A 13,758-nucleotide genomic window follows, 5' to 3' on the forward strand; every position below is an offset into this window, starting at 1 on the left:
ACTTTTGATGTTCCCGCTTGAGTGGCCAGCATGATGCTTCATCTTGTCACACACCTATAAGCCTCCTGGGACGCATTGTGCTGCAGTTGTTGGCAAGAGCCACAGGAGGTGATGCCTTGCTATAGATAGAGGGCATTTCCTGATTCTGTGCATCTGTGCTGCTTGTATTCTCCGTACACAAACAGGACAAATCAGCTCCACCAGTGGATGACATCACCCGATGGAACTGACATGGAGCATTTTGTAACAAGCTGTAGAAATGCATAAAAATATTTTTGTGACCTGCACTGGACTTCCTGCCCTGCCGCTTATGTATGTGGATCCCATAGTATTTTTTAATCCATGGATCTAACTGGATGGGTTGCTCTCCTCTCTACAGATATAGGGGCAGATTTTAAAACCTGCGCGCGGGTGCAGATTTGTTCGCGCAACCCGGCGCAAACAAATCTACGCCCGATTTTATAACATGCGCGCGCAGCCGCGCGCATGTTATAAAATCCAGGGTCGGCATGTGCAAAGGGTGCACAATTGTGCAACTTGCGTGCGCCGAGCCGTGCAGCCTGCCTCCGTTCCCTCCGAGGCCGCTCCAAAAAGTCACATTGTCCAAATATTTTGGGAAATCCTGCACTACAGGTTTGTGTGCATTTGGTCAGCTTTGTCTTCCAGGGCTGGTGGCAGCAGTTAGCGAACTAGGCAACTGCCTAGAGCTCCACAGGTTTGGGTGTGGCAGCCTTGTGCTTTCACTGGCCCTTTTCCTATATAGAAGCAGCACTCCGACTTTTCTTGGTAATCAGACTACAGAGATTGGCCTCCTCCTTTCTGCCCACAGAAGCCGGAAGAGGAAGTATGTCATGAGCTCGCGCAGGTGGGAAGAAGTAAGCACAATTGTGCACTCAAAGGAGCAGGAGGAATTGGCCCCGCAGGCAACAGAGCACCATCGGATAGGCCCACACAGCTCAGAGGCACAGGAACAGCATTGGCACTTGGCAGGCCTGTGCAGCTTTAGAGAGGAGCAGGAATAGTGACTAGGCCCACATGGCCTTGCATAGGAGCAGAAATGGCCTGCCCGCATGGCCGAAGAGAAGAGGAGGTAAACCTGTGGAAGAGAGAGCAGTATCCGACCCAGACGGAATGCCAATAATGAGGTCATCATCCAGCACCTCAGCGTGATCGGCGCCATGCTGGATGGAAGCAGGCAGCGGGGTTCTGAGATCTGGCGGGCTGAGGGAGACTTCCCCAGGCGAGAGCAAAGTTCCTCTCTCTGCTCCACCAATGGGGCTCAAGGCCCACAAATCTGGGGAAGGGACAGCGAAACCTGAGATCAAACTCTGGGCCAACCGGAGAGAGGATTTGAAAGGGAAAATCCTCACTCTCCCCTTTTCCCTTATGTGGCATAATTCAAGGAAACGGCAAAAAAAAAAGTAAGTGTCGGAGCAGGAAAAACATGTGTCCGCTCACGCTGCCATATTATATTCCCCCCCCCCCCCCCCACACACACCAACTGTTTTATCTTAAATTTTGGAGTTTAACAATAATGTGGCTTTTTATTACTGTTTGACTTTTATTATTGCATCTAAGTAAGGTCCAATTTATTTTAATAGATTGTACTGATTAGTTATGTGCCATTAGACTTTATGGATTTGTATTATTTATTGATCCTTATTGTGAAGGATAATTTTAATCATATTGATTTTATATATTGATTTTATTTATTTAAAAATTTGTATAAACTGTACCTCCAATCCCTAAAAGGGCACCCAAAGCAGTATACAAAAAAACAGCACACAGTGTTATGTAGACATTATATGTTCTTTTTTTCTTGGTTTTTATGAGTTTTATTATTGATGCATTTTGTAATTATATTTGTATCACATTTTTCTATTTGTAATTAAGTTGTTAGTCACCTTGAACAATAATGGAAAGGCAGGCTACCAATGTGAAATAAATAAATTTAAAAACACTGACCCTGGTAGCACATGGTCTCTTACTGATTCTCCTCTATCTCTATTAAGTATAGCACTCTCTGTCTCTCATTGGCTCTGCCCTCTCTCTCTGTACTTAATCTTATCTTGCACTTGTTGTTTCTTTTAAATTTTATATTTTACTTGTGTTATTTTTAATTATGTTAATTTTAGAACTATGTATCGTTTACTATTGTGTTATTGACAATCTTTTGTATTTTATTTCTTGTTATTGTAAACTGTTGTGATGGACATTCCGATACGACGGTATATAAAACCTAATAAACTAGAAACTTATACATAATGCTCTGCCTGTCTCTTTTTTTTCTCTGCATTATTTCTGTTACATCTAGCACTCTGTCTTTTGTTTCTCTTTGACTGCATTGTTTCTGTGTTACAGAAACTGGAACATTTGCAGCAGAACTGTGAAAGAGCATCCACCTTCCTTCAACATGCAATCGAGAACCTAAAATCCAACAAGTTACTACACAGAGCTGAGGTTAGTGCTTGTCTTTGGGTCTTTTAACATAAGAGACCCTTTTTTAAAAAACATTAGCTCAAGTTTTTTTTTCCTATATTTAAAGTCTGAGGAACCGGATCATTATCATGCGCAATACAGACTGAGTTATGTGCTCTGTGACACATGATTCCCGCTGACAAATAAAACGTGTGTGACACGCCCAGCAAAGACTGTGTCATCTTACACATGGGTATGCCCCACACAGCATCTTCCTAGGGTTATTAGCTTGCCGTAAATTGACTCAGACCAAAAAAAAAAAAGTGAACACAAATTGAAATGTCCATAAATATAATTTCAGTAGAAACTTCATGAGCCATAGGCCCTGTCTCTTGTGCGCTGGGCTCGGGGTCCACTCTTCAGGAATGAGAATTATATCTCAGTGCATAAAGGATTGGATATTGGCATAGTAAATCCAGTTTTCTACTAAATGGCAATGATAAAATGTAAGGCCACAGTAAACTTAGATTGTCAGTAAAAAAAAACCCCCAAAACATTTGAATGTGTTGACAGCTAGCTATATACACTCATTTCAAATGAATTTATTGTTTATAACAATAAGTTGTGGTTTGTTCTGAATGGAACAAACCCAAAGTAGACTTACTGGGAAATATCTGAAAATGTTCAGATTTTTGGTTTGTTACAAAAAAAGGAGACTTTCCCAGCCCTCCCCCAATCCGCTACTGCTTATCATGACCAGGCTCCCTCCCCCCAAATAAGCTAAGGCCCTTCCTCCCCCTGCAAATGAGCTGGTAGTGGGGGCTCAGCCACCCCCCACTCACTTCTTCCACGGGGTTGTTGGCTGCAGAAATGGTCTGGGAAAAATCCCCAGTTATTCCTGCCTCACTGAATCCCTTTCAGAAAATGCTGCTGACTTCATAGCCAGTCAGCGTCATATTGTTTTATGATTGTAGAGTAATATGGTCATCAAGCAAGCTTTATGGCTGTCAGCAGGCTTGGGTGTGTGGCCATATTGCTTCATGTCCCTATTACTTTATGGCCATAAAACAATATGGCAGTGGCCGGCTGTGAGGCCAGTGCCGTTTTTGAAAGGGAGTTCACGAGGCAGGAATGACTGGGGATCTCTCCAGCCCCTTTCTGCAGCCACCAACCTCGTAGGAAATGTAAGTGACCGGGTAGGCCCAGAGCCTGGAATATGAGCAGCAGGTGGATGGGCCTGGGGAGACTTCGGTTTATTGGTGGGGGTGGGGGTGGCGGAGGCCACAGCTTGTTTGCAGAGGATGGAAGCCCGGACATGTTAGGCCATAGCACAGGGGGTCCTGAGGAGGCCCTTTTTTGATTCACTTTTTTTGTTTTAGTTTTTTTCAAATGTAATATTTATTTCAGTTTGGCAAATGAACCAAACCAAAATAAACATTAAACGAATCGAAAATCAAATATTCCCCGAAACAAAATGTTGTCGACAAAATGTTGTCGACAACATTCCCCGAAACGAATGTTGTCGCTCAGACAACATTCCTCCTCCAGACCCATTAGAGAAGCATACAGAGGATCACTTCATGTACCACATACCAAAACTACACAACACCTAACACTCAGAGACCGGGCCTTCTCTACAGCAGGACCACCGATATGGAATTCCATTCCTCCGGATCTGCGACAGGAGCCCTGCCTCCCAACTTTCAGAAAAAGGCTTAAGACTTGGTTATTCAAACAAGCCTTTCCAGACCCTGCCTAAATCTCAAATCAACATTATCTTCAATCAGACACTCCAGAATAGAGTACATTCTGTAAATAATTACGCCTCATTCTGTTAATTCTCTCTAGCTTTCCACCTTCTCCCAGTTGAACAGCCTTGTTTTATTGTAACTTCTTGGTTTCTTTGCACTACGTTCCATGTTCTTGTTTTCATCCACCCCCCTTGTTAATTGTAAACCAGCATGATGTGATTCTTTCATGAATGCCGGTATATAAAAACCCAAAATAAATAAAATAAAATAAATAAAAAAATGAACCAAAATGAAATTTTCCCCCTGTACCTCCCTGACTGATTCTTCAGACTGATAGAGGAGTGTGTCACACACCACACAGACTCTAATCTATTGCATTTTGCATGCTGTGCTGTACATGGACATATAATATATGCTGTATATGAACATTCTCCTATTTACTAGCAATATGAAACATGGCATAGACAATATACATTAGTATATGCTATCAATGAAGTACTTTCATAAGAACATAAGAACATGCCATACTGGGTAAGATCAAGGGTCCATCAAGCTCAGCATCCTGTTTCCAACAGTGGCCAAGTAAGACTACAAATACCTGGCAGGTATCCAAACACAGAAGATCCCATGCTACTGATGCCAGTAATAGCAGTGGCTATTCCCTAAATCAGCTTGATTAATAGCAGTTAATGGACTTCTCCTCTAAGAACTTATCCAAACCTTTTTTTAAACCCAGCTACCCTAACTGCACTAACCACATTCTCTGGTAAAAAAATTCCAAAGCTTAATTGTGCATTGAGTGAAAAAGAATTTTCTTCGATTAATTTTAAATGTGCTACATCCTAACTTCATGGAATGCCCCTAGCCTTCTATTATCCGAAAGAGTAAATAACAGATTCACATTTACCCGTTCTACACCTCTCATGATCTTAAAGACCTCTTTCATACCCCCCCTCCACCGTCTCTTTTCCAAGCTGAACAGCCCTAACCTCCTTAGCCTTTCCTCTCAGGGGAGCTGTTCCATCCCCTTTATCATTTCATGATAATTGTGGAATTATATACAGTGCTTCACATTGATAATTAAATATGTAAGCTGTCTGACACCTTGTGCTTCATACTGACAAATTATTTGAATGGGTTGCACACAGACCAGATTGAGTATATTATGCAATGTTCCTGCTAATTGCACAGTAGCTCTCCGACTCTCTTCTACTTGCTGGAACTACTCCATCTTGCAGTTTGAACCATACATGGCTGGTAAGTCCCACAAGACAATGGGACACTGTACAGTTTAAACTGTGAGATGGCTGCAGCTGCACTAGGTGGGTAGAAGGGAGTCAAAGGTCCTTGCCTAAATTAGCAGAAATATTAATATTATGCATAGCAATAACTGATGGTGTACAATACTATGCCAATAATTTTATACGGAATTAAAATAAATGTATGTAATAAGTGACCTCACTATTGAAAACTGGCTCTCCATAGGAAGTAATCTTAATGTGACTGCACAGCTTTGTTTCCATTACCATCCACTTAGACAGCAGGTCTGTTAATAATGCTGCAGTCAGAAACTTGGGATTAAGGAATGCTTTTCTCATGTTAGAGTCTAGGGAAAGTCTTCCATTATCCCCTTATTTAGACTGTGTAGTCTGTATAATTATAGTCAAATTTCTCACTATTAAAAGAGGAGAAATTTTGATAAAGGAGAAAAGCTGGAGAATGGGTTTCCACAGCAGATGCATTGCTTTGTGCGCATTAGTAATGGTTAAGAACCAAGCGTGCCGAGAATCCCTGAGGACTGAGGCCACTTCACATTATCAGCACTCGCAATAGCTTGCAGAAGTGAGGCTCTAATGAGTGACTGATTTTGGTAGGAAAGCAAGAATCGCTGGCTGCCCACCATGGAGACAGCACCAAAGGGAGAAAGTGAAACAGGAGAGAAGATGCCTCTGGTAGATAAATGATTGTCCAGCTGGTGTGATGTTTCCTTTAAGGCATAAAGGCCCCTGATGCCTTTTCACTCATGTGGCAGAGATGACCTGACAAAGCGGTTAAAGCAGTGAACTCTGTGACTCGGGAACAATCCTGGGACATGAGTTCAGGACTTGGCAGTGACTTTGGGCAAGTCATGTGATCTCCCCCATGACTCCAGAACCTAGTTGAAAATAACATATTTTCACTTTATAAATGAAATTATTTATATGTGAGCTGATTTAGATGAAAGAGTCTGAGGCGGAACCTGCTGGCATTCTGAAACTTCATAGTCTGTAAGTGCAGAATAAGGGAGGTGCAGACAGCCTGCTCGGTTAATTACCGTGACTGCCACATGCAGATGCCAGAGCTCCTCCACTGCTGCCCCCATCCCGCTCGGAATAAGTCTCATCCAGTGTGCAGTGCACGTGCTCTCTACCTCACTCAGCCTGGGAATAAGACAGAGGCTGAAAGGATTCAAAGGGAGGGGGAAGATGAGGACGTGCTGTGTGCACTGCATGTGCCACAAACCCCCGCAGGCTGTTTAATTCCCCACCCCAGGGCTCATGTTGTAGTTCTGAAGGAGAGGCCTGCATGGCCATGCTTGTTCCAAGAAAAGGACCCCCACATGTTCAAAAGCCACCAATAGTGTTTCTCGTTGCTGTGAGGTGCTGAGAGCAGAGCCCAGATGTGGATCTGGAGCTGAGCATCATGCAGTGGTGACGTTTCCGTGGCACACCTGCACAGATCTGAAGGCTCACCAATGTACTATGGCAAACTGATCAGAAAACACTGCCTACATTACTAAGGACTTGCTGGTAAAAAAATTGCCAGAAGGTAAATATTCAAAAGCTCTCTGAAGGGATAAGATGATTGGCCAATTTTAGTTGGTTATCTTTAGGTGAATTTTCTGCTGATCCTAACCAGCTAGGTTTTCAGCTGAAAATGTGACCAGCTAGATTTATCTGATTTATAGGTGGATTCAGTAAGCTGTGATATGGCGATATCATAAGTTAAACAGCACGTGACGTGCGATATCGCCATATCTCGGCACTATCGCACAATATAACAGAAGATGTCCTCCCCCTATGGAAATAAGCTGCTTTGCATTCATAAAATTGCCCAAAGCATGCAAAGCAGCTTATGTATAGGCAATCCTATGGTAATAAAATAACTTTGAAAAAAGTCAACCCTGTTGTAATGTGTTTGAGGAAGGGGTAATTATTTTCCCAAGGGAACATTGGGCTGCTAACATGGCTCCCTGATGCTCCCACAGGAGAATGAAAGGGCCAAACTCACCTTGGGGTCTTCAGAGACCCCCACCCACCCTTCTGCCACCTTCCGAGGCAGTACTGACCCCCCTTAAATAAAAGATTAAGTTGATTCCAACCACGTGACGATGGCCCACTCGCCTTACAGTGGGAAACAGCCCCCTTAGCTAAATGCCTTTTCCCCTGCCCCGGCCTGTCCCTTCACCTCCCCCCCCCCCCCCCCCCCATCCAAATAAATTACAATTCCTGGTGTCTAGGGGTTTCCTTGCACCCAATCTAAAAATAGGTACCTGGTGGTCTGGGGGGCGGGGGGGCTGCCCAACCCGGTGCCTCCCCTAGGCTCACCCATGCTGCTTGAATTTAGGTGCTCAGATTGGGCATACATTCAGTTTTCCAGTTTTAACTCTTAAAGCTAAGCATGTAGGTCCTTTGGATGTCAGCTCATCACTGATTGGTAACTTCTGATGCAGTCTAAAGATAGAAGCCAAAGGAATATTTTCACTTTTGTTTTTGCCATTCTCCATTAATATTCTACTTTGCATTACATACAGGTCGATCCAGTAAAGTGTGCTCCGTCGGAGCGCACTGTCAGCCTGCTCTGGACGCGTGTTTTCCCTTACCACTTATTCAGTAAGGGGAGGAAAACACGCGGCCCACCCGCGGCACCTAATAGCGCCCTCAACATGCAAATGCATGTTGATGGCCCTATTAGGTATTCCCGAGCGATCCAGTAAGTAAAATGTGCAGCCAAGCCGCACATTTTACTCTAAGAAATTAGCGCCGCCCAAAGGTCGGCGCTAATTTCTTCCGGCGCCAGGGAAGTGCACAGAAAAGCAGTAAAAACTGCTTTTCTGTGCACCCTCCGACTTAATATCATAGCGATATTAAGTCGGAGGTCCCCAAAAGTAAAAAAAAGTAAAAAAAAAAAAATTTTGAATTCGGCCCGCGGCTGTCGGGCCGAAAACCGGATGCTCAATTTTGCCGGCGTCCGGTTTCCGAGCCCGTGGCTGTCAGCGGGCTCGAGAACCGACGCCGGCAAAATTGAGCGTCGGCTGTCAAACCCGCTGACAGCCGCCGCTCCAGGCCAAAAGGAGGCGCTAGGGACGCGCTAGTGTCCCTAGCGCCTCCTTTTCCTCGTTTGCACCGCGTCGCCTCATTTAAATACTGGATCGCTCGCACCGGCGAGGGGCCGGTGCGCGCGCCGGGAGAGCGGGCGTTAGTCCGCTCTCCCACGGACTTTACTGGATCGGGCTGTTAGAAAGGTAAAATGTCAAAAGGGTTCACTGTCCAACAGATCTCTCAACAACGGCAAACTCCTTCTTAAAGAAGGGGAATCAAATACGCAGGCAAGGTTCGTTGCTGAAAGGTAAAAAACCTGTGTGAGCGGATTTTGTACACTGGTCGGCTTAGGAGACCTAACAGATGGGGACCCACAGGAAAACACTGCACTGGTCAGCGTGATTTTTTGGCTGAGTGCCCAAAATCAGGCAACGTGTCCTTGTGAAATCTTCAGGTACTCAGGGTAGGGGTGAAGGGGAGCATTAAGCGGCCACCAGAATCCTGAGACATCCATCCAGGGGCTTCATTTGGCCGCCAGCGTGTTGTTCCTCCCACTGGCAGGACGCCAGCCCTGCAAACGTTACATAACTTGCAGGCAAGGCGGGTGCAAGGGTATAATGTGCCCCAGTCAGTCTTCGGGCTTACACCCCTCTGCCCCGAGAATTATTTACTGGTGGCAGCTCCTGCACTCTTCCTCTGCCAGCAGCCACGGGTCTCCTTCCGCATTCTCCTCCCACAACATCACTGTGGACAATACATGGAAGCCCTCGGCTCAGTGTGCAGCGGCTGCCAAAAAAAAGGCAAACGGAACGTTAGGAATGATTCAGAAAGAAATGGGGAAAAAACACAGAGATTATCATGCTGCCTTTGTGTCGATCCAAGGTGCGACTGCACCTTGAGCACTGTGTACACTTTCTGGTTTCTTTATCTCAAAAACAGAGAGCGGAACCGGAAAAGGTGCATAGAAGGGCAACACAAATAATGGAACGGCTGCCTTGTGAAGAAAGGCCAAAAAGGTTAGGGCTCTGGAGCTTGCAGAAGGGGTGACAGAGGTTTATAAAATCATGAGTGGGATAGAATAGGTAAATAGGGAACCGTTATTTTCCCTTTCAAATAATATTAGGACTAAGGGACAGTCCATGAAAGTAACCGGTAGAAAATGTAAAAATACTTTGGGGAAAGTATTGTTTTCACTTAGCGCACAATGAAGCTGTGAAATTTGGTGTGGTCAAGACATCTAGCACAGCTGGGCTTAAAAGAGGTTTGGACAAGTTACTGATAGAAAATTCTGTAAACCATTACTGGCCAGTTAGACTTGGGAAAACCGCTGGTTATCCTTGGGTGTGAGCAACCAGGAGTGGATCTTCTCTTTAGAATGTGCTGGTTACGTGGAAACAGGATGCTGGGTTCTGTGGACCTTGCCCTGACTCAGCATGGCAATTCTTATGTTCTTATGAACTGTGTGCTTTAAAGCAGTAACACTGGGAACACCACCACTGCATAGTTTGCCATCTTAGAAAAGTCTAATAGGTTTTGGACACAGCTTCTTCTTTGTGCGTAAAATTGTTTTGATTGAGAAACAAAGAATAAAACCAAATAGCATACATAGAGCTTTCCATTCACCTTACAGACTAGCCAGTTGCAATGTTTATATATATATACATCACAAGAAAACAATTTCTCCATTTTCATATAACTCTAAATAAAAATAACCAGATTAACATCTAAATCCATAGCCCGATTGAATGGCTGCTTCTTGAAGAAGGTGTGTTTTGTGATTTGTTTTCCTGCTGCTTGGGGTCCATACACCACACGATTGATTTACTACTATGAGTACCCACAAGGCCATGTCAAAGAACCTGCCGCTGTTAGCAAGGAGAAGAGCCTGATGTTGCCTTTGTACCCAGAGCCAGTAGACTAAACTCCTTTATCTGAAAGCTGATCATATACTGTATAAGATGACATTATGTGTTTACTCAGTGTTCTAATTTAACACTGGTAGAAAGAGAGTGATAGGGAAGAGGATGGATAGTGTGAGGCTGACGAGAGAGGGAAACCAAGGGAGATGTTTCAAAAATCGTGTACAGGCACAGCGAGAGAGAGAGAGAGAGAGGCAGACGCAGAGGAAGTGATGACAGGGCAGGAAAAGGAGGGATGAGGCTAAAGGTGGCATAGTGATGATTGGGCCTAGGGAATTGGAGAAAGAATGAGGCAGACACAGCACTGGCTGGAGCCTGAAGCAATTATGGATCCTGATAAACAGAGAAACTGATATGAGTATTGCTGGGCCTGGGGAGGTGGATGGAGGCTGAGACTGAAGGCTGGGCTCAGGGAGAGAGAGACACAGGCTGAGGCAAGGGCAATGATGACTGGATTTTGAATGAGGAAGGGAGGCTGTGGCAGAAACTCTGATGACTTGCTCCAAGAAGAGAGGAAGGATCGGATATGGCTGCAGCGTTTGGCCAGATTATGGGAATGAATGTTGGAAATGATTGGGCATCGGTAGGAGATGAGACTGAGTAGCTTCTCTTGAGATCACACTGCACTGCTGAGGATCTTGAAGTTAAAGGCTGCGCTCTCCTTCCTATCCCACTTTCTTTCAGAATCCGGTCTGCTAGTGATAAATTGCAGGCCTGCAGGATGGCTGTGTGCCATGTCATTCTTTGGGGCTGGCAGTGGCACCAGATAAGACCTGCAGAGTTACGGGGTGAGCACTGTGTATTCTGTATTTTGTCTTCATTCTTTTCTATTTGCATGTTTATTCAGGAGGCCAGATCGCTGCTTGTGAGCTACACCCAGCTAATGAAGAATGTTCTGGAGGATGTGCAGCTGGTCAGATTGCAGCTAGAAGGAGGAGCTATTCTTGCAAGGCTAAAGAAAGAAGAGTCCTGCGTCACCTTGACTGAGGATTATAGGTACGGATGCACAAATGTGCCATGGACGAGTGCTGTCTGCATGGTAAGACAGAATAAGGGGCTTCACAGGGGGCATCAATAGGACTTAGAATCTTCAACCAGTGGTAGGGTAAGGCAACACAGCCTGGTGTACTTAAAAAATATCCCTTTTTATAAACGAGCATTAAGACTTTTGAGAGGCTTTGCCAATTATCTCAGCAGGAACATGCTGGACCCAGGAGAATGGGCACTGCATTCAAAAGCATTTCAGATGATAGTGAGTCGATGGGGGTTCCACACATGCGGACCTAATGACAACTCATACGAATGCCAAAGCCAAGTCGCAGAGCAGAGCCAGAGTCCAGAGGCATAGCTGTACTCTTGTGTCTGTGGCTGAGGCTCAGACTGATGCATGTCTTCCGATCATGTCCTCTGATAGGCCGGACAATAAAGAAAGTGAAGAACCATCCATTCCTGATCATCCTAGTGGCCCCAGATTGGTCTGTGGGTCTGGTGAGACTCCTGGATGGTGAGCCGTTGGCAAGATCCGTCTCCATTCTCTCTTATGGCTTGGCCCTTGTAAGGACCCACCTATGAAAGGTTATTTGGCTTCCATAATTTCAACTATGTTAAAGGCACAGAAGGTTTCCACTTCCTTAGCATATGTCACAGTTTGGAGAATGTTTGAGCATTAGTGCCCCAAGCAGGACCTTTCTCCTTGGAAAGCAGATATCCCACAGATTCTAGATTTCTTACAAGCGGGCCTGAACACGGGGCTGGCATTTGGTTCTTTGAAAGTCCAGGTAGCAGCCATGCTGTGCTATAGGGGTTAAATTAAAGGTACCCTAGTAGCCACGCATCCAGCCATAGGGTGTTTCCCGAAAGGGGTAAAAGCCACTGTTTCTCCCAGTTATACCCCACTGGGATCTCAGCTTGGTGCTAAGAGCTTGGTCAGGCCACCCTTTGAAGCAATACAATAGCTATCCATTAAGGACTTATCTTTGAAAACTTCTTTTCTTGTAGCAACATGCTCAGCTTGACGCATCTGTCCTGCAGAGATCCTTATTAAGTAATTTCACAAGATTCAATTATCTTTCTCCTGGTCCCGTCTTTCCTGCTCATGGTAGTATCTGCATTTCATGTGAACCAATCTATATCCTTTCCAGCCTTCAGCAATAGTGACTGTCAGGGAAAAGATAAGAGCCTACGACTGTGAAATGTTTATAGGTGGTGTTTTGGTGGCTTTCAAGGCCACCATGGCTAGATGGAGCAAGGAGGCAATCTTGTCAGCCTGCCTACTGTCAGGTAAGCAGCCCCTGATAGCACTCCAGGCCCACTCTACAAGGGCGCAAGCATCATCCTGGTCAGAGGCAGCTCAGGCCTCTCTGAAGGAAATTTGCAAAGCAGCTGTCTGGTCTTTCTTGCACTCTTTTTTTTGTAAAAAATTACAGACTGGGCATACAGGCCAAGATAGATGCTGCCTTTGGGGCATGAATCATTAAGACAGCCATGTCCTTCTTCCTGCCCCAGCAAGGAGTAGCTTTGGTAACTCCCATACGTAAAGACTGATCATGAAGGAAGAAAAGGAAGGTTAAATTATTCTTACATGATAACTCTTTTCCTTAAGTCCTGCCAGACTATTCAGAAACCCATCCAGGAGCACAGGTTTTAATAGGGTATGATTGTGTAACACCTTTGTGTTTCTAAGGGTGCTTGTTCTCTCTTTTGGTAATGGCACCTCTTTTCTCACTCGAATCAGTCATATGGGCCCTACGACAAACTACAAAAGGAAAAAAAGAAGAGGTGTATTGTGGATAGTCACAGTGGTGCTCTGAATTGGACTAGGACCACACCCCTCTTAGAGCCCAACATGAGGTCATAAAAGAAGTGGGTTCTATGGTCTCTGTCAAGTGTGGATGAGGGAAATGCCATCTGTAATGACTGGTCTAGTAGGATTCAAGGAAAGAAAATTATCAGGTCAGAATAATGTATCCTTTGTTCTGTCCCAGTTCTCTATACCTATTATAATTTCTCTCAGAATAGTGGTATTGTAAGTGGTGTAGCTAGGGTTGGCATCTGACCCAAGTCAACCTGGAGAGGCTGATCTAGTTGTTGATTTGCCCCATTGCATCTGTGGACTTGAGGTCATGCCTTTTATAAAAGAAAATTGGACTATAAGTCCATAGATACAGTGGGCAAAATCAGAACTGGAGCAGCCTTTCATGGTTGACCTGGGTCATGTGACAACCCTAGCTATAGTAAGGCCATGGAGAGTCTAGGGTCATTCCCTCTTCTTGGGTCAGCCAATCTCTTTTGCTATCTTTCTCTTCTATCACCTTCCAGTCCCCACCCCTTAAAAGAAACCACATTAACACATCATGTTAACATGCTCAC

The 13,758-nt window shown here is 44.8% G+C and overlaps 1 protein-coding gene across 1 annotated transcript in view; it reads left to right on the forward strand.

The window, feature by feature from the left end:
* Positions 1–13,758, forward strand: part of PLEKHG4 (pleckstrin homology and RhoGEF domain containing G4) — a 341,909-nt gene that overhangs the window by 164,979 nt on the left and 163,172 nt on the right. The window contains 2 exon segments of the mRNA XM_029608782.1: positions 2,362–2,460; positions 11,237–11,385. Of these exon segments, the coding sequence (XP_029464642.1) occupies positions 2,362–2,460; positions 11,237–11,385 (248 nt within the window).

Source organism: Rhinatrema bivittatum, chromosome 7 (genome assembly GCF_901001135.1).
Source record: "Rhinatrema bivittatum chromosome 7, aRhiBiv1.1, whole genome shotgun sequence".
NCBI classification, from domain to species: Eukaryota; Metazoa; Chordata; class Amphibia; order Gymnophiona; family Rhinatrematidae; genus Rhinatrema; species Rhinatrema bivittatum.